The sequence below is a fragment of the Arctopsyche grandis genome, chromosome 4, assembly GCF_051622035.1.
Source record: "Arctopsyche grandis isolate Sample6627 chromosome 4, ASM5162203v2, whole genome shotgun sequence".
Lineage (NCBI taxonomy): Eukaryota > Metazoa > Arthropoda > Insecta > Trichoptera > Hydropsychidae > Arctopsyche > Arctopsyche grandis.
In genome coordinates, this window is record NC_135358.1 from 3,635,181 (window position 1) to 3,662,949 (window position 27,769).

A 27,769-nucleotide genomic window follows, 5' to 3' on the forward strand; every position below is an offset into this window, starting at 1 on the left:
GTTTTACTTCCAAGTTTAATTGTACCCGCTTCGAATTAAAAGATTTGGAAAATTGTTACATAATTTTATTAACAAACAATTTTTTTTTTTAACACAATAAGGACAAAACTTTTATATTCAACATTTTCATCAACAAAACTATATTTGTTTATTAAATAAGTATGATTATAATATGCAAATCACAAATATGTTGTTTGGCTAAAGTCAGAATTAAAAATAAATATTTTTTTTTTTGTATTTAAAATCGAAAGACAAAAACAAAAAGAAAAATCATAAATAAAAATTCAACAAAAATGATGCACGAAAACAATAAATTTAAATTAAATATAATAAATGAAGGGAAAAATGACAATGAAAAAAAAGGAATATGATGAACGCTTCAATATTAAAATATATTTCTTATATAAAAATAGTCTGAACAATATTTAAATACAATTTACAATAATGTTTCAACACACATATACATATATTCAAATACATACATATATACATAGATGAAACACAAGAGTAACGGCGCGTACAAAAATCAAACTTTTTGTACATCTTTAAAATGACTAAAAACTCTATTCATATATTGTTTTGCGAATAAAATAACTCGAAACCTTAAAATTATCCATTCAATATTTCTTAAAACAACCACAAAAAACTTCATCGAAAGGGACTGATGATAAAATCACAATAAAAATAATTAAAATAATGAACCCTTCCAAAGCATATCGTATTGCATATACATACATACATATGTATATAGGTAAAATATTTTTCATTCTTTTTAATAAATAAACGGTAAGTTAAAGTATAAAGCCTGTGTAATCCAATCCTTCTAAAATGCAATATTTATTTGTCATGATGATTCGAAACAATAGTGAAGATTTTTTTTAATTAAACCTAAAAATTTGACAAGACACCGAGGAAACAGTGATAATTATCTTTTGTATCGTCCTTTGATAAGTTGTAATGCCTTTTGCATGAGCGGCGCTTTCTTTGGTTTGATAAAAGTGCTAGTTCTGACTGGTTGGGTGGACGACGAAGATCCGACGCCGACAGCTGATGCTGCATTGAAAACAGTACTATTCGCTAGAGCCGCTACTCGAGCTGCCGGACTGGCCACAGCCTTCCTAGCTGTACCGTGTATAGCCTGAAAACCACACAATCATTACTCACAATACTATATACATATATTTAAATCAGACATGGAAATGTATCGACCTGCTTCCGAGCTATATTCCTCGGAGGTTTGACTATGCTATCCACGTAAGCCATCTTGGTTTGTCGGACCGGTAGCGATTTATCTTGCGATAGTTTTATATTAGCAGTCAAAGATTTGAGCTTCGCCTCTTGCTCGTCACAGCATCTCTGAAAATTGAGACAATGAGTGATTTTACCCAATGATTATTAAATCAAATATACGTGTGAATGTTCAATCATTACCATATACATTTCCCTCCACGATTCCATTTCTTGCCTTTGCTTATTTCTGAATCTTTTGCTGCAATGGCTTTGCCATAGAGGATCCGTGTCTTCGATCAAATACGGATTGAAGTGTTCCAACGTGAATAGTTGATCAGGAGTGGCTTTATCGACGACGGGTTTTATTATTTCATACGGAACTCCCCCGGTATATTCCAAAGCTGTAAATAAATACGATATTGTGTTATTATTTATCAATATTGAAATAGTATTAGTCTTCTATGGAAGCTTTGCGCGACAAGTCTGTAGCGCGGCTGTCTTCCATAGAATTTCTGAACTTTGCACGGGATTTTGAGCCTTATATGCGCCTATTTCAACTGTTTTAAGGTTCAAAATTGGTTGAATATATTACTGACAGTTGAATGCCATCTATTCAATTTGCTTAAAATGAATATATACCAGTCAAAATTAGTTTATGTGACGTCACGTCTGTTGAACAATGGCTATACGATACGTCTCAATTGTATGAAGAATGATTATTTGACAATTAAGCCAAAACTACGAGATATATTATGTATTTTATTGTTTAAAATAATACTTAATGTGTTAATTAACATATCTGGTTACTTGAGTAAATATTAAAATCTGTATTTAAGGGCGAAAACTCGATTGCCAAATTCGCGAAAAAGGTGCCGCCGCGTATAGGGCTTGTTCGCTATATTTATTGCCGCGGGCAAAGGGTTAAAACTTACCGCTGATGTTTTCTTGCAAGACGGTGACACAGAGTTCGTACAGCGATGGCATGCATCCGTGTACTGTTTTGTTTCCAGAAAACACTTTGGTTCTGTCAAAGTGAAAGATTTTGTTTAGTCCAGAGCAAAATTTTGATGTATTAATAAATAAAATATGCTATTTACCGTTGATTTTTTGTATTCATGACAACGTTGAGGGCTTCCTCTTCGGATATTGACGGAAAAGGATTATCTATTAGCTTAGGTGGAGGTCGTGGAACATAATTCGGAGATATGTCAGGTAGTGCCGAGATGGATACTGTCAACGGAGCCAGAGGTGCAAGTTTTGACGATGTTTGAAGAAGTGAAGGAGTAGCCTGATATAAAAATAATTGAAAAATCAGTTTTAAACATTACAAATGTTCTGTTTGAGTTATCGGTAAAGATTGTTAGTTACATCTTCTTTAGAATTTTGCTTATAAGACGTATCGTTGGGAGATTCTGAAGATTCTGACATCAATTTAGAACCACTTGCAGATTTCTTTTTCGACGAAATACTCGACTTAGATGGTGAGATCATTCCGAGTGCTTCGGCAAAGCTGGCTCCTTAAAAAAAAGAATTGAACAATGCAAATCGTTCTAAATGCGAATAAAAGAATAGGTTTCATTATTAAAGTAATTACCTGAGCCTCCATCAATTCCGTCGCCAGTTTGATTGATCATTTTTCTTTTTTTGCTCTCGGGTGCACATTCAGGTGAATCCCGATGCTTTTGTTTCAAATCTGACTTTGAGTTGTTGTCTTTCGGTAAGCTATGCTTAGATCTCTCGCGTTTGGTCTCATCTCTAGATTCTTTCTTCCTAGATTCAGAAGAGTCCCTAGAATCCTTTTTAACGACCGTATCATGGTCTGAAGATGTACTTTTTTCATTGTGACTTTTGTGTTTATCGGAAGATTTTTTATTTTTATCAGAACTGTGCCTGTCTTTGTCTGAATGCTTGTCTTTGTGATGCTTGCTTCTTTCGCTGTGATGTGAATGACCGTCTTTGCTACTAGAATGCTTGCTTCTGCTGCTGGATCCACTTTGATCTTTGTCAGCTTTGTCCGATTCTTTCGAGCGTTTCTCTTTACTGTCGGATTTTCTCTCTTTCTCCAACAGTCTTTCTTTTTCATCGAGCTTTTCATACTTCCGATGTAAATCGACTATTTGGGACGAACTTCCTCGAGAGTGTTTATCGTGAGAATCACTAGCTTTTCTAGAATCGTCGTTGGACTTTGTTTTTTCACTGCGGTCTCTCGATGAACTTTTACTAGAGCTAGAATCATTACTGCTTGACTTATGTTTGGACTTGTGCTTTTCAGATTTTTCTCTGTGGTGCGAGTGCTTATTTTTACTGCTAGAGGAACTGTGAGAGTTAGAATCTTTCGAAGATTTGTGTGATGACTTTTTCGCTGGAGGTGATTCGGGTTCCGATTCATCGTCAGATAAACTCTTTTGATTACCGCGCTCCTCACGGTCACTGCCGTAATCGTGATAATCTTCATTTCCCGAAGCGGTTTCTACACGATCATTATCGTTCGCTTTCAGTTCATGTTCTTCTTCCTCACTATCGTTGTTATCGTCGCTTGCATTGGGTGATTCGACTTTTGGAGAATGAGAACGCTCATATTCTTTCTAAAAAGAAAAACATCACCCAAGCCTGAAGTAACAGGAGAAGAAAATCCTTGCAGATAAATTTAGTTACAACTGATTTTACAAAATTAATTGAACACGACTAACTAAATGCAACTTTTCAAGAATTATTTCAATTTAAGTTAAATTCAAATCATATAAAAATTATAAGCACTTAAAATATAAATACATATTCAAGTACCTCTCTACTATAATTAGGTTTTTTATCTGATTTATCCTCAATTCTTTGTTTTTCCCGTTTCTTTTCTCTTTGCCTGAGATCGTTCTCTTCTTCTTCTCGATGCGACGTGGATTTTTTATAATCATCATCTCTCTCATGTCTGGATGAAGAGCTCCTATATGACTTTTCAGACACCCTATCATTGTCGGTGGAAGGCGGTGGTGAATTCTGATGATTCTCATTATACTCTGAAATAATCACACGTATAAATTACAATCTAGTACACACATAATAGATAGTATAAAAATTGATAATAACCGGCTTGTTGATTTTCTATTTCCTCTTCTTCGTCTGCGACCATCTGCTTCCATTTGGCGATCACAGTTCGAGCGGCCGTAGCCACTTCACCTTCTCCTTTACGGAGAGCATTCACAGTTCTACCGACGCCGGTGTCTTGGAGCAATTGCACAGTTACGGGAAGATGGTATAACTTTTCAATGCAACGAAGCATCTGCAAAACGAAAAATACACATAAATACAATTTGATTTCTTATCTCGGAATGAATTTTGAACAGTGTAAACATTACACCGATATAAATCACAGTGCATATTTATTTAACGCGGGTTGACCTCAAAATATGAAGTTTTTTTAGTATAAAAGTAGCAAACTGGAACACGATTAAAGAAGAGATTTAAATATTACTGTGCATATATTTGAAACAAATTTAAAACCATTTTGAAGAATGCTTTCAAATATGATGAATTTGTATCAACAACTAAAGGAAGCATTGATTACAAAACATAATTTGCTTTAGATCGAATAGATCTGAAATGTATTGCGAACATACATATGTAGTACAGTAGAACCACAATTATCCGGATTGTTAAAAACAAACACAATACGAGAAAATAAATTTAAAAGATTGTTACATGGCAGTAGAAAGATTAACGGTGTATAAGGTGTTGAAGGTGCTAAAAGGTGTTACATGGCAGAAATTTAAAAAACAATGAGGAAAATTTCCAGGGAGATAGGTCCTACATATTTTGAAGCTTTGCAGTGCTTAGATGTTGCCATGAAGTGGTTTAAGAGCTAAGAAGAATATAACTCGAGACAACTTACATATGTCTTGAAAGTATTCGACTACCTTCATCTCCAATTAGTCTGGATAATCGAGGTTCTACTGTATATGTACGGAAAATCATTTAACAATAAAAATATGAAGGTAAATCTAAGCAAGTTTCAGGTCTACAATATAATTGAAAATTTAGATTGCACACTCTCTTAACCGTTTGAGTGCTGACATCTTTTCTGTTGAAAGTCTGCCACACTGAAAATTTCACTATAATTATTTAGAATTCCAATAGAAAGCAGGTATAAAAATTGTAGCTAATCCAAACAAACCCTAGATAACTACCGCCGAGGATTTCAAGTTTTGTAAAGGTGTGTTTAGACTCTCTAATACATATATCTTGCAACAGTGTAAAATAAACAAAACAAGTCTGTTAATTAATGTATTTATCCAAAACCAGTTCCATCGTCTTCATTGTTTTTAAAATGTAATGCTCACAATCTAAATGCCAAGCCACAATCTAAAATACCCAGCAGTTCGGGATTTCCATCAGGTAATTCTGCTATGGTTATAAATTCAGAAATTCCAGTGTAAATCAGTCTTTATAAACATTGACATGGATTACACGACCCATGTTCAATGCATGTTTTTTCAATGCTACCTGGAAAGGCTTAGCGGGTAGTATTCTTGTTTATTTTGTACATGCTCAGAATACAACTCCTATCAGCATAATTCAGAATCATGGACTTGTTGGAAAAACGTCGATTGGCGTTGATTAACATTCAAAAGGTTAACAATCATTGGGCAAAATCACTAAATGTCTCAATTTTCAGAGATGCTGTGACGAGCAAGAGGCGAAGCTCAAATCTTTAAGACTGATAATATAAAACTATCAAAAGATAAATTGCCTATCGGCGATTTTCAGGCCAGATCGGCGTTGGTCAGCATTCAAAGGGTTTATAAAGAATAATTTAATGTTGATCTTTATATTATTTTATATGTAAACGTAGAAAAATAAAAATTATTCATACTGAATGTACTTGTCTTTCCCTGTCAATTGTGATTTTGTAGATTATCGGGATTTTTCATCCGGACTACTTTCATCCTCAATTAGTCCGGATAATTGAGGTTCTACTGTGTATATATATACGAGCAATAAAAAGCATCTAAAAATAAAAAGAAGGAAGCCGTCTCTATTATTTTCTTCTAATTAAACCAATGCAAGTTTCAGATCTACAATATAATTGAAAATTTAGATTGCACACTCTCTTAAGCTCGAGTGAGGAATTGATGCACATTTAAAACCAAGCTTGTAATCTTATATGTAAATCCTCTTGATCGGATAAAATTTTTTCATCAATTATCCCCAATTCGGCTGGATAATCGAGGTTCTACCGTATATATGTATATACGAGCAATAAAAAGGAAGCTGTCTCTATTATTTCCTTCTAATTAAGAAGATGAAAGTTTCAGGTCTACAATATAATTGAAAATTTAGATTTACACGTTTTATTAAGCTTGAGTGAGGAATTGATGCACATTTAAAACCAGGCTTGGAATCTTATATGTAAATCCTCTTGATTGGACAATTTTTTTCATCAATTATTCGGATTACCTTTATCCCCAATAAGGCTGGATAATCGAGGTTCTACTGTATATACATACGAGCAATAAAAGCATTTAAATATAAAACTTTCTTCTAATTAAGACAATGCAAGTTTCAGGTCTACAATATAATTGAAAATTTATATGGCACACTTTCTTTAGCTCGAGAGAGGAATTGATGCACATTTAAAAATAAGCTTGTAATCTTATATGTAAATCCTCTTAATCGGACAAATTTTTTTCATCAATTATTCCGACTACCTTCATCCCCAATTCGGCTGGATAATCGAGGTTCTACTGTATATATGTATGTATATACGAGGAATAAAAAGGAAGCCGTCTCTATTATTGCCTTCTAATTAAGAAAATGAAAGTTTCAGGTCTACAATATAATTGAAAATTTAGATTTACACATTTTATTAAGCTTGAGTGAGGAATTGATGCACATTTAAAACCAAGCTTGTAATCTTATATGTAAATCCTCTTAATCGGACAAATTTTTTTCATCAATTATTCCGACTACCTTCATCCCCAATTCGGCTGGATAATCGAGGTTCTACTGTATTTACATATGAGCAATAAAAGCATTTAAATATAAAACTTTCTTCTAATTAAGACAATGCAAGTTTCAGGTCTACAATATAATTGAAAATTTATATGGCACACTCTCTTTAGCTCGAGTGAGGAATTGATGCACATTTAAAACCAAGCTTGTAATCTTATCTGTAAATCCTCTTAATCGGACAAATTATTTTTATCAATTATCCGTACTACCTTTATTCGGCTGGATAATCGAGATTCTACTGTGTATATATACAAGCAATAAAAGCATTTAAATATAAAACTTTCTTCTAATTAAGACAATGCAAATTTCAGGTCTACAATATAATTGAAAATTTATATGGCACACTCTCTTTAGTTCGAGTGAGGAATTGATGCATACTTAAAACCAAGCTTGACGATTTGGAAACTACCATTTGAGCAATTTAGCCTTGTATTGTCATCTTTCCAACTTGACCAAATAAGTAAATCCCCTCGGACAAATTTTTTTCATCAATTATCCGGACTACCTTCATCCCCAATTCGGTTGGATAATCGAGGTTCTACTGTGTATATATACAAGCAATAAAAGCATTTAAAACCCAATTGACACACTCTCTTAAGCTCGAGTGAGGAATTGATGCACATTTAAAACCAAGCTTGACGATTTGGAAACTACCATTTGAGCAATTTAGCCATGTATTGACTCAACTTGAACATATGTATATGTAAATCCTCCTGATTGGGACAAAATTTTTTCATCAATTAGTCACTTTTGCATGTTTCAAAAGTAGACTGGTGAATTTGATCTGAATATATAATAACACCAGTGTCGAAAGGTGGGACATGAACGAGGCATAGTCGACGTGGTGAGGCTCGCATAGTGCTGAAAAGAGAAAACGGACATGGGAACGGGTGTTTGAGGTTATGCGGCGCGGGAAAGAGACGGCGATAGGCGGGGGTGGGGGTGCGAGCGAGAGGTGCGAGAGGAGTGCGAGGAGTGAGGAAGACAGTCGCATACCCTCTTGTGGTCGTGCTGACTGCGCTCCAGCACTCTCTGGTAGTGTTTGACGGCGTGCAGGGGCTCCGCCATGTCTTCGGGGGCCGGAAGCCGCCGACAAGTGGACAGGCTGACAGGCTGACAGGCAGACGGGAAGACGCGCGATTGCCCGACAGATGGAGGGCCGGGCGACCAGCTGATGCCTGCAGCCTGCACACGATCGCCTCGCACGTCACTTCGACACTGCAATATGGTCGTAACCTCTCGGCGCACGTCCATCGCCGACCACACGAAACGCGCTCACACGCACACTTTAAATGGAGATAAATCGAGATAGGTCGAAAATAATCAACCGCCTCGTTTATGCTACGCCTCACTAATTTCAGACGCTTGATCAAGTTATGTTTCTTCTTCTTCTTGTTAATGCCTTGTCCGCATCCGGACGTTGGCGACCACCTCGTCGATTATTTGAATATATCCGCATCGGTCTTCAGCGGCTCGGAACAGCTCTTCGGCGCTCATATCGGTCCACATGCGCATGTTTCGAAACCAAGATAACTTTTTCCTACCAATCCATTTTTTCCTTCTATTTTCCCCATGGTTATCAAACGGAGAAATTCGTATTTTGGACCCCGTAGCATGTGTCCGAGGTACTCCATCTTTCTCCGCTTGATGACAGAAACAAGTTCCCTGCCTCTCCCCATCATGCCGAGGACAGCTTCGTTTGATATCTTTTTGGTCCACGAGTCCACGTCTCACATCCGTGTAGTAATACTGTCCAGACGTAGCTCTTCGCGAATCTCAACCGCGTATGAAGATTGAGATGCTTGCTTGTAAGCGCCGCCTTCATTTTTATAAATGCTGTTCTAGCCATCTCGATGCGGATTCTTAGATCATCTTTTCATTCAGCCAGGTACCCAGGTATTTGAATCTTTTTACTCTTTCTATCACCTCTCCATCCAAGGTTCGATTCCCGGTGTCTGTTTGCATTCTATCTACTATCATAAATTTTGTCTTCTTTAGATTTATGCGCAGACCTCTTCGATTGCTTTCTTGATGTACACGGTCTAGAGATCTTTGCAGGTCTGCTAAATTTTCAACGACTAGTGCCGTGTCATCAGCATATCTTATATTGGTGATCGTCTCGCCGCCCAAGTTATGTTTACAGCTATGGAAAACGACAAGGTCGTTAATAAATGTGGCATTACCATAGATATATAATACCGGTCTCCGTGACGAGCCAGAATGTTAAATTACAGAAAACGCAAATATCGGAAGGCAAAGATCGAAAATCGAAAGATCAAAAAAAAAAATGGTGCATGGTAAACGGTACATACTCACTTAATTTGCGCGAGCAGGATACAACAGGAACAAGAGGAACAGGCTTTTCCTCCCGTATTAATGTGCGCGCGCAGAATACGGGAGGAAAATCCTGTTGTCCTCTTGTTCCTGTTGTATCCTGCTCGCGCAAATTAAGTGAGTATGTACCGTTTACCATGCACCATTTTTTTTTTGATCTTTCGATTTTCGATCTTTGCCTTCCGATATTTGTGTTTTATGTAATTTAACATTCTGGCTCATCACGTAGACCCATATAATATACATAGATGGGCCCTGACCATTGATGTATAGTACACATACATAGATGGGCCCTGACGTGTGATTTTAGTCGGAAATCTTGTCTTCACTAACTGAGGGGTGCGGGGGGTTTAACTAGCGGGGAAGTTGGGAAAAAATGTTTTTTTCCCCTACGACGCAGCGGTACCTACCTACCTACTAAGAGAAACTGTGCATGCGCCATGTATTTTGCATGCGCCAAAAGGGAGACCAGTATAAGACGTGAGGGCGGATCTAGTGTATTATACATCAATGGCCCTGACGCGTGATTTTGGTCGGAGATATTTTCGTCACTAACTGAGGGGTGCGGGGGGTTTTACTAGCGGGGAAGTTGGGAAAAAAAGGTTTTTTTCTTTTCAAAAAAGTGTATAGGGCGTGAGGGCGGATCTATGTATTATACATCTATGGGCATTACTGAATGTATTGTTGTGTAGGGGTGGGTGGAGGATCCAAATAAAAAACCAAAGTCGCTTCACAGCATTTATTGGGTGATTAAGGAGATACACACACCGCCAGTACTCCGTCCAGAATTTATTTTATTAATTACATACCAGGAAAGCATTACAGGCAACCCCAATGGCTACGTCCACACTATCGATATCTACACCCGATACACCCGATATTTAGGAATTTTTCCATAACCAGTTCCTAAATAGCAACCACAGGTTGCAATATGGGAACAGGATATGGAAAAATTCCTAAATATCGGGTGTATCGGGTGTAGATATCGGTATTGTGGAAGTAGCCAATGTGCCTTCCTGGCCAATTACAAATATTGCAGCATTTATTATTCATTATATAAGTCACTGAATTACGAGACACTGAAAAACTAGCAAATCAATGAGACATCTATCAAATAGTACACAAACTTATTTATTGTACATTAATCAATCACAAATTATCACAAATTGTATATAGGAAGGATTTTAGCCAATTTCAACAATGAAATCAGAGAAAATTGGCAAACTCTGATAGGAAACGATCAACCTGGAGTCACAAATCCAGGTCTGACCAACAGCATACTCTGAAAAATTCATTTTCACTCGAGGCCCGACTGTGGGATCGAACCCGGCACCTCACGACGCTAAGCAGAAGCTTAACGAGCGAGCTATACTGCTGGCAGAATGCTTTCATAAGTACTTGCTTATAAATATAGCAAGTCGCTCACTGCATTTTCCTCGACGCGTTTGTTTACCTATTGTTATATTCACGTACCAGATACGCAGTCCCACGGTCTAGGCATGCAGTCCCACACTTTCACGCTGTCAGTTCTGAGAACACTAGTGGGAAGTGACCGAATGCCGTTACCGACCACTAAGTCAATTCGGGGGTCTCCACTTAAGCCTGGAGATAATCCTCGAACACCAATTAAAACGGCGGCTCCTTTCAGTCGATGCGGTGCAAACGATCGACAAGCGCCAGACAGACTGAACCACAGATTAACGACACGTGTACCTTATGCGTGCGCACTGCTCGCACTTACACTAAGCGAAATCTACCCGAAGTCCCGACATACTTACCCTGTATACGTTCGGTGCTTCTAAAACTTTAGTTCCAAATTTTGTCTTATTAAACTCGCCAGAAAGATCCAACTCAATTTTAATAATTACCATTTTAATAATCTTTGGACATCCAAAGGTTACTCGTCACGTGTGCACGTGTACGTGTGTGCACGTGTTCATGTGTGCACGTGTACATGTTTGTGCATCGCCGACGCGCCGACGCCTTTGCCACCGATGACTCCGGCACCCCGGGCCTTCAGCCCCGGCGCCTTCGACGCCCCGGGGCCTTTGCCCCCGGCGCCCCCTGCGCATCCGACGCTCCGGGACCTTCGCCCCCTGCGCCGCCGACGTCTCCGGCGCCCCCAGCGCCCCTGATGCCTCCAGCACCCCGGAGCCTTCGCCCCCGACGCCTCCGACGCCCCGGGGCCTTCGCCCTCAGCGCCGCCATTGCCACCGGCGCCCCCAGCGTCCCTGATGCCTCCGGCACCCCCGACAACTCCGACACCCCGGGGCCTTCGCCCTCAGCACTCCCGACGCCTCTGGCGCCTCCAGCGCCTCCGATACCTCGGGGCCTTCGCCCCCAGCCCCGGAAAATGAAAAAAAATTAAAAAATTAAAAATATGAAAAAAACTGAAAAAGAAAAAACTGAAAAATATGAAAAATAATAAAAGATATTATTTCAATTATTATTTATCATGCACAGCTATTTTCCGATTAAACTATTAGGAGGGATAAAAACTGTTCATGAAGCAAAAAGGGAAGAATATTAAAATAGTTTCAAGGCCCCCCTGTAAGTTATTAAAAAATAATAATAAAAAGGGTTCTTATTAAAGCAACACATGATAGGTCATTTTATCAGTTATTTATCACTTTTTAAAGGTTGAAAATACTGACAGTAGAATTTAAGTATACGAAATCTTTCCCCGATTACTTGTAAAAATTCTAGTTTTTCACATACATATTTATCTTCTGGCTAATTTAAAAATGATTAATTCGGAAAAATTTTAATGTGAGGGCAAATTCAGTTAAATGATTATTGCGGATTTGTATTTTAATATCTCTCAGAGTGATAATAAATAATTTAATTATTTTACTTACTTTAATGTCTTTTGTTATTTTTATTTATGTTATTGTTACGTACGCCGCGGATTGAGCGAATTGCACTTAGACCAACGGATATCTGTTATCGGATTAACTAAGTGCATGCACTTACTTCCAAGGATTATATCTGGACTCTAAGTGACTGGATTATATCTATGTTTATGTTTATGTTTAATTGTTATTTTGTTTTTTTTCTTTTTTGTGTTATATTTTTTGACCATTGTGGCGCTTTAGGAATTCCTGTTATGCCACAATGGTCTGTTTAAAATAAATAAATAAATAAATAAATATCTGGACTCTAACAATGACCGTTATTAGTTATTTCTCAGAATCGGTACGGGGAGACCCAATGTCGTGGAAATACATATCCGAATACGTGACTATACAATAGGTAAACAGATTAGGCGTCCTGAGAGATCTACCCTTTATAAGGCGGTACGTAGGCGATATCATGTCATTCTGGACTGAGCACTGACAGTGCGTGTATCTCTTTAATCATCAATAAATGCTGTGAAACGACTGTTGGCCTTTTACTTGGATCCTCCACCCACCCCTACGCAACATTATCTTATATAGATCAAAATATAATAAAATCAAAGTACAATGAAAAAAATTATCAAACGGCAACGTTCAGGGCGGCGATGTAAATCCTTTAATAATTTAATGCAATCGGAAATAACTATAGTGCTATTTACTATTTTAGGTACTATCTTTTTTATTTTTATTTTTCATTTATCATGTTTTTCTGCCTTTGCATTTTTGCATTTTATTTTATGTATTTTATTTTTTGTTTTCTTTATCAAATGTTGGCCATTGTGGCGCATTAGGTTCTTCCTGTAATGCCACAATGCTCCAAAACTAATTATAAACTATACATATTTTCGAAAGAGACCGTAATTTTTGGGTCGTAGAATCCGTGACGTCATCAAGCAAATCAAAGTTTCTATGCCGACGATATTGATATCGTTGAATGTTATTTTTTTTCGATTCAAATAGAAAAACCAAAGGAATTTTTACTATTAGATTAGCCATTTGTTTAAGCGGTTTATTATATTACAAACACTGAGCGAAGCCGGGTAAAAACCACTAGTTACCTATATTTTATTGATACTTGTTTTTAAAATAATTGTCATATTATTTTAAATAACTGTGTATGTATATTTAAAGTTAATTTACAATTGAACTAAAGAACCGAATTGATTTATTTTGATTCGGTATAAAACACCGATTTCAAGTTAAGATTTTTTCGACCTTAAGATTCGACAGCCGGCTAAAAATTTGGCATCAGTTGACAGAACACTTAGTTATTTCGGTGGCGAAAATTTACGCAACAACGAAAACATTTGTAGATTTTATTTATATTCGACATTGACTCATCACGCGCTTGTGTGAAAACGTATTTATATACAATTAACACAATTTCACGTTACACGTATTATGCAAACCAAGCTGTACTTAACCCTTTCGAATACATAAAAATGCAAAATAGCATATTTTCTTAGCCACTTTCGACTTTTTAATTAACGTTCGATTATCCGGCAGTGGGGTTTGGCGCTTTGGAAAACATTGATCAAAATCCGAGGGGCTCCGAGTAGTTATTAAGTTTGGCAATTTATGAAGGCTTTAAAAATAACCCTGTCGTAAAGGATGTTGCCCGTTAGATGATTCCATTCGACGATAAGATTGGCGTTCACCACTACTTCTTTTTTAAGGAATTCGTTTTATTAAACTTGGCGAGGATTCTCTTAAAAGAATATTCAATTTTTTACCGAGTATTATTCAATAATACTCGGTAAAATAATAAAATAATAAACACTGTTTATATATGTACATACATAGATACACACTCATATAACACGTTAAAAAGTTTAAGTTTGGATCATTGTGGCATTACAGGAGTCCCTAATACTCCACAATGGTCGAAAATACATTTACAGATAGATAAGAAAAATAAAAATATATACATACATATGTTTACATATACATATATGTATGTAGGTATATATTTTTATATTATATAACTTAGCCAGCAGTATGTCTTAATGGTAGCGTGTATGCTTAGCACCAAGTGATCAGTGGGTTCGATCCGCCATACTGCTGGTTAGATTTGGGGGTATTTGTGACTCTAAATCGATCGTTTCTTATCAGAGTTTGCCTATTTTATCTGATCATTGTTGAAACGGTTCCTCAAAATTGGAAAAAAGTCATATTTCCTGTTGTCATAAATCTTCTGTATTTATTGTGGGTATAATTTGTAAAAATTATGAACAAAATCTAAATCCATAGAAGTCTCAATCGATTAATTCTGTAATTAATTAATTGATTAATTGTTATTTCGTGTTCTTCAACTTCTACAAATACAGTGATTTATGAAATAATGAAAAATTCTGCATTGTTTGTAATTAATTGTCCAGGGAGGCGCATTGGGGTCTTCCTGTCAAGCCTTCCTGGTATATATCTATGTAAAAATAAATAAATATATACTTAATTATTTTTTCGTGTCGCGTCGCGTCAGTGAGCACGTAATTATAGTTTTTTTTTTTTTCTAAACTATTATTTGTTTAAATTGTAAATGTGAATTTAAAAAAATCAAAGAGGGTTAAATATATTTAAATAATAATAAATCAAATTAAATAAATAAAAAATAAACATAAATTAGACACATTTTAAGTAGATTTCGTTAACCCCGTTTATGTTTATAAAGACTGGTTTACAGCAGAATTACCTGATGGAAATCCCGAACTGCTGGGTATTTTAGATTGTGGCTTGGCATTTAGATTGTGAGCATTACATTTTAAAAACAATGAAGACGATGGAACTGGTTTTGGATAAATACATTAATTAACAGACTTGTTTTGTTTATTTTATACTGTTGCAAGATATATGTATTAGAGAGTCTAAACACACCTTTACAAAACTCGAAATCCTCGTTGGTAGCGATCTAGGGTTTGTTTGTATTAGTTACAATTTTTATACCTGCTTTCTATTGGATTTCTAAATAATTCTAGCTGGAAATGTTGGCGAAATTTTCAGCGTGGCGGGCATTCAACAGAAAAGACGTCAGCACTCAAAGGGTTAAGAGGAATGCATCGCTTCATTTGTAAAAAATAGCAACCGAAGCTCAATTGGAAAACACGTCACTTAGCTGAAATACTGCTAATCCAACTGTTGCATAAACTGGATAGAGAAAGTGGGTTTGTAGGAATACGTTGAAAATTCAGAGCAGTGGACTGAATGAATGAATCTATACTAAAGTATGTAGTCAAGAACAGAGTAGACAGAATGGTAGGCTTTCAGATCAACCCATTAAAGGAATGTTCCATCTTTTATGTAATCGTTCAAATGTGAGATTTCTAACCAGAAAGAGCATGACATTAACCGGTGAAAAGGATTCCATCTTAGATGAAGACGTTATCAATAGTTGTAGGCCATTAAAAGGTATATACTCATATAAGACGAAATCAAAAGAAAATAAAGGCGTCAACCATTAAACTATCCACGACCTGGAAAAAATGCTACGTTCTTGTAATAGATAATGTAATAGACTACCGAATCGAAGGAAACTACATATGTATGTGCAATAATTGCAATACATTTTCAGCGTGGCAGGCTTTCAACAGAAAAGACGTCAGCATTCAAGGGGTTAATCAGCGTTATTACTGTTAAATATGTACAGTACAGTCTTCTAGTTTACTAGATTGCATTTTTATTATTATTATTACATACCTCCTTTACGTTTCACATGGCTTTCGTGTCAGTGGTCATTTTTATCTCTTATCCGATCGTTTTCATACTTTGCCATATTGCTCATTTTGGTCATCAATATACGTAAATGTATCGTCTGCCATTACGTTGGAGATAAAATATCGTATACAATGCGTAACAAATATCCAGAATCTCGGATACGGTGACGTTTATGACGGTACGTAAGGCTACCATAATCTATCTTCAACCTTTTCGCCTTGATATGCTATTTCAGATTTTAATTGTTTAAACGCCTATAATTCACTCTATATTTTATAAAATTTGCTCTATAGGTTCTCGTTATCTCTAATATTTAAATATTTATAGTTTTAACTCTCATATGTATATATAAAATTCAAATTTGGCGTCCAGCTTCATGTAATGTAATACATGATATATATTGATTTTTGGCCAAATATGTCAAATCTGACATTTCACTGTATATCTCCTCAGTCGGTTTTATCTGTGAGATAAGTATTCAATAAGAAGTTATGTTGTATCTAATTGTTAATATGATTTACAATAAGCTTACGTACATTTAGTTTTTTACAATACAATTATTTTTAGTTATCAGCTGATTTAATTTATTTTGTTATAATAGTGAAGCAGCTTCAAAGTTAAAAGCATGGTTACAGGAAAGTACTTATAAGAAATGCATCGACAAACAGGCGAGTAAACAAGTATAAGGACGGGCATAGATTTATCACGTACAATTAAAGGGTTTGGTGTTAAATTTTTGCAATAAACTAAAGCGATGCAATATCGCAGCTACCTGAAAAAGGACGGGTTTTCGGCATTAGTAAGTAGGCTATTTATCATTTGGTTAAATTGGAAGTGTGTCGATTAACGAGAACTGGATGCGTCGGAATTTTTCGCTCTCCCGAAGAATTTCGTTTTCACAGCACTTTGAATAGATCACGTAAAATATCACCTACTCATTCCTTTACCAAAGTGCTGGAAATCAGAATAATGTGTACCGTTATGCGCGAGCAAAGCCTCGGTCGAATCCGCCAAACTCGTGATGCGGCCATTAAAACGAATTTCCCTATAAATCGACGATACCAAGTCGAGAAATAAAGGAAAACGACGAATAAATGACCCCTATCGGACATATAAGGGATAACATCTTCCTCACTTTGTCAACGTGCTCGGGTGTGTCGACTTTCGGGACACGTTTCCGCATACCGAATTTTCCACCGTGAAAACCGATCGAAAGTTTTTCAGTTTTGGGCTTGAAAGTATCCGAAAAAAGGATTGCTATATTTAGACCGTAGCTTACGAATTCCACAGACTGACATAAATTATTTCGGTCGTTAATGAACGCCGTTCTCCGAATTGTTATTTATCGGTTAGAAAAAGTGCAAAAGATTGGACCGTTTTTAGGGACTGTTTTTTTTTAGCAAAAGTGGACTGTCGCCTAAGGCTCTCCGATGCCGCATAAATCTTTAAGAAAATGTTTAAAATTAATATAAATATGGCATGCATGGAGATGGTCTTTGAATTTGTAACGATTTCAATCAAGTGAGATAAATATATTAAATCTAACCAGTGCGAATGATTTTAGTCAATTACATATACCATGTACTTATGTAGATCTTACACAGATTACCTAAACACAATCTGCTTTAGGTCATCAACTTTAAAGAGTCTTTAATTAATATTATGTATTATATGCATAATATTATGAGCATTTATAAGAATTGTAAATAGGTTTTTGAGCTCTTTTTCCTATTACGCTGTACATATTAACATTATAATAAAACTAGTGAATGTGAACAGCCCGTTATAATAAAACTAGTGAATAGCCCGATGAAATATCATCGCATGGGAATAAAATTATTATATACCCGTATAAAACTAAAAAAAAAATCCGGAACCGGAACCGTTATTTTCGTAGACTCTCATAGATAGTTTTCAATTCTTTATTTGTAATAATTTTCAATTCTTAAAGTTAACGTTAACAAAATGTAATATTTTCCGATTATACACAAACGGTCATTGACCTCGTAACGTTGAATATTATTACTACACATAACAAATTACGTGCATATACATATGATGTGTATTTACAACACGTATTCTGGGCGAGGATATGGCATGCAACGCGAGCTCGTGAGGGCCATTGCGTTTGGATCGGAGGGTCCGAGGTTCGATTCCCGGCGCCCGCGGTGAATGAAATCAATTTTTTTCTCGAATATCGTCAAAATATAAATAATTTAAATTAAATTATAATTATAATTTAATTGAAAATAAATACATAAAAAATGGTTCAAAACCTCGCTAAATGAAATGATTAAAATTACGTATTATTACGTATTTTTATATGGCGAGAAGGTATATTTCAATTAATGTTTAAAAAAAAAAGGCGAAATGAAAAATTGGATTTGGCGTGATGTCCGAGACCATTAGCTCAATTTAGACCCATATTCAGGCTATTTGGGGTGATCGGTTCGAGTCGCGACAAAGTCGTCTCGTCGAAAAATTAATTAATCGATTTTTATCGATTCGTTCATTATGTTCGGCGAGAGTTAGGACACACACACACACACACCCACACACACACATATTACCGTCTTTATATATATGATAATACTATTGTTGCGTAGGGGTGGGTGGAGGATCCAAGTAAAAGGCCTTAGTCGTTTCACAGCATTTATTGATGATTAAGGAGATACACGCACTGGCAGTGCTCAGTCCAGAATGACATGACATCGCCTACGTACCGCCTTATAAGGGGTAGATCTCTCAGGACGTCTAATCTGTTTACCTACTGTATAGTCACGTATTCGGATATGTATTCCTACGGTATGGGTCAGTCGTTCTGAGAAGTGCAATCATTGTTTAGCTTACTTGCACTTAGCCTGTCGCTAATCCTTGAAACCACGTATACCGGTCGCACGGTATGCACTTAGTTAATCCGTTAACAGATAATCCTTGAACGGTCACACAGTCTCTGGGATTCTATTCGCTTAATCCGCGTGTACGTAACACTATGATTACTAACGAAATTAAATTAAAATTGTAAAATAGAAAATGGTCAGTAGATCAGTGGCTATTAAAATAAATATAAGATGTATTGTGAACATACTTAAGTAATAATAAAAAGAATTCAAAAATCAAAATCAATGTAAATTTTAGTTTTTTGATCACTATTTTAATTTAAAATTTTCCTGTAGCGACTAGGCTTAAGATAGGTCAAACATATGTACATATGTATAAAATAGAAATATAAATATTACCCCTATTTATTTCCTACTGCCTTTTTACAAGGTACATATGCTAGGCTTTGACTCACTATCTTTGAGAAGAATTATTGCCATTTCCAAATATTTCTTTGAAGTATTAAACGGAAGAATTGACAACCCTTTGATTTTATTGGAATTTAAATTTTCGGCGCCTGAATGTGGTAGAACTTTGCGTCATCATTTACTTTTCCAACCTATTATTGCGAAAACGTCTGCTTTCAATAACTCGTCTCTTGTAAAGGCTATCCGGTTCCTTAATGTGATTGATGAGCATTTTGACCTGTTCAATTGTCATGTTGACGAGCAGGTAATTTTTTGAGATTCAACACGAGGCTATTTGAATGAGATGAAAGATTGGAATTTTTTTGTTTTTATTTTGTTATTTTCTTTCTTTTTTTGTAAGACTGGTGTGATGCTTTGGGGCAATCTGTCAGGTCACACTGGTCATTTTATTGTTATTATAATTATAAAATAATAAATTAAATAAATAAATATGTATATTTATTAGTCACCTGTGTCAATGATGAAGTACACAATATAATATAGCCAGCAGTTTGGCTTAACGGTAGCGTATATATTTAGCACCACTGAGGTCGAAGGTTCGAGTCCTCGTCAAACTGCTGGTTATGTTTGGGGGTTTTGTGACTCCAAATCGATCGTTTCTCTATCAGAGTTTGCCATTTTTATCAGATCATTGTTGAAATGGATCCTGAAAATTGGTATTAGATCATTTCCTGTCGTCACAAAATCTGTGTGTATAATTTGTAAAAATTATGCACAATAATCTGAAATCTATAGATATCTCTATAATTTCATGTTTATTATTTGTATAAAAATTGTAATAATAATTGTACACAAAAATCTAAAAATAATCCATATATGTCTCTATGATTATTATTTCTGTACTGATTAATTGTTATATGCTATGTATTTCTGACCGTTATCGTACACTCGTACGAGTGTATATTGATTGTAACAATAAAATAAAAACAATATACATAAAAAAATAAAGAAAACCAAAAAAGCATCTTAAACGTTGGATAAAGCCCGTAAACAATTGGCTAGTGAAATATATTATTTATTTTTATAATAAAAGTAAATATAACTTCAATTGCTATAATTGATTTAAAGTTTTAAATGCACTTATAATAAAAGTTTTCCACATTGCTCATTCAATATAAAAAAAATACAAACAAATTTCATACTATACGTACGAAAGCTCTCCCGAATGAATATATTGAGCCATTGTTCATCTGCTGACCTACAAAGGGTAATCATTTTGTTTTTTTCATCACTTACCTAAGTACATACGTACATATAGGGAAGAGTACGTCTCCTATTGTATATGTATTTTGAAGGGATTCAGTTCGGAATGAGAGATGTCGATTAGACAAAACAAACAACTGAATTTACTACACATTTACAATTAAAGTAAGCGCCATTACAAATCGCTTACACACGACTTTGTTGTTTACATTGGACATGCAGTTTGTCGTTGACCTCTGAAATCACGACGAACCGCACATTAGTGCTAATTTATCCATTGAACAAACAACGACCGGTGAATAATTTGCTGAAATCGAAAAGCCAACACACAATCCTATTATCCTCATCAGCCACATCCATATGTACGTAGTATCTCATGTACAGAAGTATCTCATGTATGTACATATGTATCTCCAACATAATATACAAAAGACACTCTCATATTTGACTTCCTAGCTTTTTTTAACATTCTTTTGAGTATCATTCGATTAATTCTTCTTTTGAATCCTTCTCGTTATTACACACAATTTAAGTTGCTGCACGTCATTATAGAGAAAAAAGTATTTTCATATACACATTCCTAATAATATGAACGATAAAATGAGCAGTTTCGATCTAATGAGGGCACTATTCAGTTCTCTTATACGATTAGTCATTAATCAGTATAATATAAAGAGCACCATAACAGATATTTAAATTAATTAATTTATTAATTTTATGGAACACTGTGGCATTACAGGAGTCTCTATTGCACCGCAATGGTCGAAAAAATACACATAAATGAGAGAAATAAAAATATATACATATTTAAACAGACGAAAATACATTTATTCATAATTTTAATAACATAACATATTTTAACATTCATTATATAACCTATTGGTGAAATAAAAATATATTAGAGATAATGAGAGCTTATAAAGTAAATTTTATAAGATATAGTATGAAAAAGATAAAGTTATAAGCGTTTAAACGATTAAAATCTCACAAAACGAATGGGGCGCGGAGAGTCAAACAAATAAGGCTACTGGCTACGAAATGTCAACGTCTCCAAATATTTTGCATTCTTAAACGTTTTTATTACGATTATTTTTCACCATAGAATTAACGGAAGTGATTTAAATTTCTACCGGTGACCAAACCGCGCAAAATGGCAAAGTTTCAAACTGATTGGAATAATGTTAGAATATTGCCTGAAGTTCAGGCCCTGAACGATGAGCGTGATATATAGAATAGCCCTTCATTCAGGCCCTGAACGATTAGTTAAGTGAAACATAGAATAGCCTTACAAAAATACAAAAATACAAAATAGCAGATTAAGTCATATACAAAATATCCTTCGTTTGGGTAGTCTATTACATACATATGTACATAAACCAAGAATGTGGCATTTCTTTCCAGGTTTATAGATGGTATCGTATCGTGGATAGGTTTATGGTTTACTACTTTATGGTTTATCTTTTCTTTTGATTTCGTGCCTTATGAGTTTATGCCTTTGAATGGCCTACAACTATTGATAACGTCTTCATCTCAGATGGAATCCTTTTCACCGGTGAATGCTATGCTTTTTTCTGGTTAGAAATCTCACATTCGAACGATTGTATAGGAGATGGAACATTACTCTGTTCTTGACTACATACTTTGGTATAAATTCATTCATTCAGTCCACTGCTCTGAATTTTCAACATATTCCTACAAACCCACTTTCTCTATCCAGTTTATGCAACAGTTGGATTAGCAGTATTTCAGCTAAGTGACTTGTTTTCCAATTGACCTTCGGTTGCTATTTTTTACAAATGAAGCGATGCATTCCTCTTAACCCTTTGAGTGCTGACGTATTTTCTATTGAATGCCCACCACGCTGAAAATTTCGCCAACATTTCCAGCTAGAATTATTTAGAAATCCAATAGAAAGCAGGTATAAAAATTGCAGCTAATCCAAACAAACCCTAGATAACTACCGCCGAGGATTTCGAGTTTTGTAAAGGTGTGTTTGGACTCTCTAATATATCTTGCAACAATATAAAATAAACAAAAAGAAGTCTATTAATGTATATATTTTTCCAAAACTAGTTCAATCGTCTTCATTGTTGTTAAAATGTAATGCTTACAATCTAAATGCCAAGCCAAAATCTAAAATACTCAGCAGCTAGGGATTTCCATCGAGAAATTCTTCTATGGTTATAAATTCAGAAATTCCGGTGTAAACCAGTGTTTATAAACATGGAAACGGTTTACACTACCCATGCTCAATGCATATTTTTTTCAATGCTACCTGGAAAGGCTTAGCGTGTAATGTTCTTGTTTATTTTGTGCATGCTCAAAATACAACGCCTATCGGCATATTTCAGGCTCATGGAGTTGTTGGAAAAACGCCGATTGGCGTTGGTTAACATTCAAAAGGTTAACAATCATTGGACAAAATCACCCAATGTCTCAATTTTCAGAGTGTGACGACCAAGAGGCGAAGCTCAAATCTTTGACTGCTAATATAAAACTATCATAAGATAAATTGCCTATCGGCGTTTTTCAGGCTCATACACTTGGCAAAACGCCGATCGGGTAGTATTCTTGTTTATTTTGTACATGCTCAAAATACAACGCCTATCGGCGTTATTCAGGTCCATGGACTTGTTGGCAAAACGCCGATCGGCGTTGGTTAGCATTCAAAGGGTAAATAAAGAATAATTTAATATTGATCTTCATTTTATTTTATATGTAAATGTAGACAAATAAAAACTATTCATACTGAATGTACCTGTCTTTCCCTATCAATTGTGATTTTTAGATTATCCGGATCGTCGTATCGGCGTATTTCAGGGACATGTTATTCAGTGATCGGCGTTGGTCAGCATTCAAAGGGCTAAAAGATGCTGTAAAGCCTCCGAAACGTTTAATCCGCCACTGTACGCACTAGGGTTTCAACCCGGGACAGACATTCCCGGGAATTTACGAAAATTTTGTTGTCCCGTGTCCCGGGAATTCTTATCTCGAATCCCGGGAATTGGATTAAAAAATATACAACATTTTCACGACTGCACAAAGGGAAATAATAAATAGTAAGTATAGCACATTCCTCGAAGTGGAAATTTTATGAGCATAATGGTTCTGTGCGTTTGGCCAAAATCGTTTCTTGTGATTATATTTTTGGAAAATCTCAATACTGAAGGACTTGACCTTACCGATGAATATTCTGAGAATTGAAAATTAAAATCGAAGAAAGAAGAAGCCTAAAACTGATTTTTTAGCACACATTTTTAATAATTTTAATTTTATACCCAACATACGGTGAAACTATTATGAAGCGAGTACATATACATATCCTTCTTGTATTGACGATTCCACAATGGAAACAATTGTGTTTAACGATGAATTCTATATAAAAAGTATATTAAATTGAAAAAAATATGTTTTTTGACATGTGTCCCGGGATCCTGGGAATCCCGGAAACGATATCGGGCTCCGGCCCGTGTCTCGGGAATTGAAAAAGTCCGGGAATACAGAAACCCTAGTACGCACCCAAGAATCAAATTCAAAGGCATTTTAACAAAAATATATAAAACTTTCATCAGACCTAGACTTGAATACGCTTTTTGCATATGGAATCCTCATTTTAAAAAGGATATTACATGTATTGAAAGGGTTCAAAGGAGAATTTCAAAGATTCCTTCTGAACTCAAATCACTTTCTTATATTGAAAGATTGAAAATAATGAATCTCACTACATTGGAGACGAGAAGAACTAGAGGTGACTTAATCGAAGTCTATAAAATTCTTAATAATCACTATAATTGTCATATGTCTAATGTTATTTCATTCAACATAAACACTCACCTCAGAGGTCACTCGCTTAGACTCCAAAAAGATAAATCTAATAAATTGATCAGAGATACATTCTTTTCTAACAGAGTGGTTTCAGTTTGGAATAGTCTTGCCAACGATTTAGTAACCTCTATTAATATTAATATTTTTAAGAATAAACTTGATACTTTTTTTAAAACCAAAGGATTTTTGTGATTCTTCTTTCCCTTAATCATATTTCTGTATTTTTATCTTTTTTGTTTATATATTTTATATTTTTTTTCTTCTCTTATTTTATTTTATTTTAATATTGTTTTTTTTTAATGTATTTTAATTTTTCTCATTTTTTTATTGCATATATGTATAATTTGTAAAATATGTTTATTCAAACCCCTTGGGCCTATCGGCTTTGCCGCCTCCCCCAAGTATATTAAATAAAATAAAAAAATAAAGGCGAGCTCTTTCAGACGATTTCGCAGCATCCGCGACTCTTGGCAAGCGTTCGCCGATAAGTGATAATAATCCACCATGGGAGCATACCCCATGTGTATAATATCAGCTATGTGTATAGCACGTGGTAGATAATTTCTCATTGAAATGTCCCGCCGCGTAACGAACTTCATACGCGGTCTTATTGTTATTCACCACGGTGGGGTCGTATGAGCCGAGCCGCATTAGATGCATACATACAGCGTGCAACGTTAGAAATTGCATTCTTCGGTTACGAGATAAGTTTTGCCTTCTGTTGTAAATGAGACTATCCGATAAGCCGGCACGAATAGCGGTGCTGTGTAACACGAAAGTACCATTTCGCCGTACCAAAAAGGAGATATGGACTCGCGAGCAGTTTACGAGCTCATGGTTCTCCTTGCTCCTTCTCGCTCCATGCAGATTAGCCTGGAGGTTTATCGCCACAGTCCATCGAAAGCTCTCCCTGATGATTCCCGGCGTATTTGATGATGACGGAAGAGTCACACGTGAGATCAGACACATGGTCTTTGTCGGCCCGTTGATGACTGCCGACTCCATAAAAGGGATGACCTTAACCTCTATCAACGCATCTTTATAAAATGTACATATGTACTGGGTATATACATATTTTATTTTATTTTATTGTCACAAATCAATACACACTCGCCATTACAGATTTGCTCCAATGCGACGGGTGTACGTTAATGAAATACATAAACAATCAGAAATCAGAAATACAGTAATACATACATATACAATCAGAATATATAGAATATAACAATTAATCAGAAATAATAATCATAGTGACATCTATGGATTTCAGATTACTACTTTTGTGACAACAGGATTAGATTTTTTAATACCAATTTTCAGGAACCGTTTCAGCAATGATCAGATAAAATTGGCAAACTCTGATAGAGAAACGATCGATTTGGAGTCACAAAACCCCCAAATCTAACCAGCAGTGGCGAGGACACGAACCTATGACCTCAGTGATGCTAAATATATACGCTATCACTAAGCCAAACTGCTGGCTATATGTACATTGTATACATTAAAATAGTAATCGAAGTCTTTAAAATACTAAATAATCATTATAAATGTCATATGTCCAATCTTATTAAATATGTACATACGTACATATATGCGAAGTATCAATAGATGTTTTGTGATCACAAGACAAATTGTTTTCCTACAAAATAAACAACCATTTCATCAATTGCGTCCAACATCAATTAGACCTACATATGTATGTAGATATCATCACCACTTGCAACCTAAAATGGTCCTCTAAAATGGTAATAAAACGTGTATTAAATTTTCTGAACTTACATAACTATATTATCAAAAATATACAAAACTTTTATCAGAACTAAACTAGTATACTCTTTAGCATATGGAATCCTCATTTTAAAATATATGTTACATGTATCGAAAGAGTTCATAGGAGAATTACAAAGATTCCTTCTGAACCTACATAATTCACTTTCTTATAATGAAAGATTGAAAAGAATGAATCTCACTACACTGGAGACGAGAAGAATAAGAGGCGACTTAATCGAAGTCTTTATTATACTAAATAATCATTATAAATGTCAAATGTCCAATCTTATTACATTCAACGAAAACACTCACCTCAGAGGTCATTCGCTTAGACTCCAAAAAGAAAAATCTAATAAATTGATCAGAGATTCCTTCTCTTCTAACAGAGTGGTTTCAGTTTGGTATAGTCTTCCCAATAATATTGTAATTTCCGATAAATATAGTTTAAGAATTAGCTTGATGTATATCTTAAACTTAAAGGATTTCTGTATTTCTTCTTTCCCAATATCTTATTTATGTTTCTTGTTTACTTTTTTCTCTATTATTTTTATTTTAATATTGTCATTTTGAATGTATTTTACTTTTTTCTCATTTAATTTACATATATGAATGTATAAATTAAACCCCCTGGGTCTATCGGGTTTGCCGCCTGTTAAATAATAAACAAATAAATAAATATGAAATAGACAGAAGCAACAATGACCGATGTCTCGACAGAATTACCAATGAATTGTCTTGGCGATTACAACCGTTAAACTACAATGTTACAATGTATCTTCCCCTCGGTTACAAATGGGGATTATCATTATTATGACTTATTTGTATTGCTTCTGTTTAACCAGTGGACTAGTTGTTAGCATATTATACTTTCGAGCAGAGTGGTCACAGGTTCGAGTCCCACCAGAGTCCCACTACTGGCTAGATCTTGGTTTGTGACGTTTCTTATTAGAATATTCCAATTTTTATGTTTTCCATTGAAAAGGTTCTTGTAAAATTAGCGTCTCCTTCCCTCTCTTGCTAATCTCAAGTTTTTCAGGGTCTTGAGGTTCGCCAATTTGATTATAAAATGCTGCGAAAAATTCTCTATAAATGTCACTGTGGATGTTTGTATGAATTCGCATTGTATAAAATGCTTATGTACCTTATATTGATTGATTGTATTGTATCTGTATAAGTGCACTTGTCGCTTTGGAGCGATCTTTAAAGGCGAGTGTTCATGCTCTATGAAATAAAAAATCAAATATCGCCGACTTTAAGGGCGAAAACACACTGAGAGGCACGTGGTACGTGTTTTTTTTAGTCCTCGTGAGTTTTAGCCAAGGAAAGGCGTTCCCAGTTCAATCTAGGATGGGAACATTCCCCCTAAGCCATCAAATGACGCCTCTGTTTAAAAACAAAATAAAAAAAATAGTCAGATTTCAAATTCTGGTAGTTGTTTTATATTAAAATTTGTTTGACTTTGATTGTGAAAAAATACTTCATACTCACAGA

The 27,769-nt window shown here is 35.3% G+C and overlaps 2 protein-coding genes across 3 annotated transcripts in view; both read right to left on the reverse strand.

Annotated features, from left to right (window-relative positions):
* Positions 1–27,769, reverse strand: part of LOC143910439 (uncharacterized) — a 337,502-nt gene that overhangs the window by 237,164 nt on the left and 72,569 nt on the right. Inside the window, exon 2 of one of the 2 annotated variants that reach the window (XM_077428917.1) lies at positions 20,284–20,340. The exons of the other annotated variant lie outside the window; for it this stretch is intronic. The gene's annotated coding sequence lies outside the window, so the exon portion shown is untranslated. Of the gene's footprint in view, positions 1–20,283; positions 20,341–27,769 lie in introns of those variants that run through there. 2 annotated transcript variants of the gene reach the window in all.
* LOC143910440 (uncharacterized) lies at positions 49–8,523 on the reverse strand. The gene is made up of 10 exons (XM_077428918.1): positions 8,230–8,523; positions 4,312–4,504; positions 4,015–4,241; positions 2,825–3,815; positions 2,599–2,747; positions 2,328–2,518; positions 2,163–2,254; positions 1,432–1,631; positions 1,210–1,356; positions 49–1,138 (listed from the first exon to the last, which is right to left on the reverse strand). Exons 1-10 carry the CDS (start codon positions 8,485–8,487, stop codon positions 926–928), a joined length of 2,661 nt encoding a protein of 886 aa, XP_077285044.1. The 5' UTR covers positions 8,488–8,523; the 3' UTR covers positions 49–925.

Excerpts from the sequence above, each read along its gene's own strand:
- LOC143910440 (XM_077428918.1), bottom strand. The coding sequence starts at position 8,487 with ATGGACGTGCGCCGAGAGGTTACGACCATATTGCAGTGTCGAAGTGAC. Across the intron at positions 4,242-4,311 it reads AATAGAAAATCAACAAGCCG|AGTATAATGAGAATCATCAG; the intron begins GTTATTATCAAT and ends TGATTATTTCAG. Across the intron at positions 2,519-2,598 it reads AGCAAAATTCTAAAGAAGAT|GCTACTCCTTCACTTCTTCA; the intron begins GTAACTAACAAT and ends TTTTTATATCAG.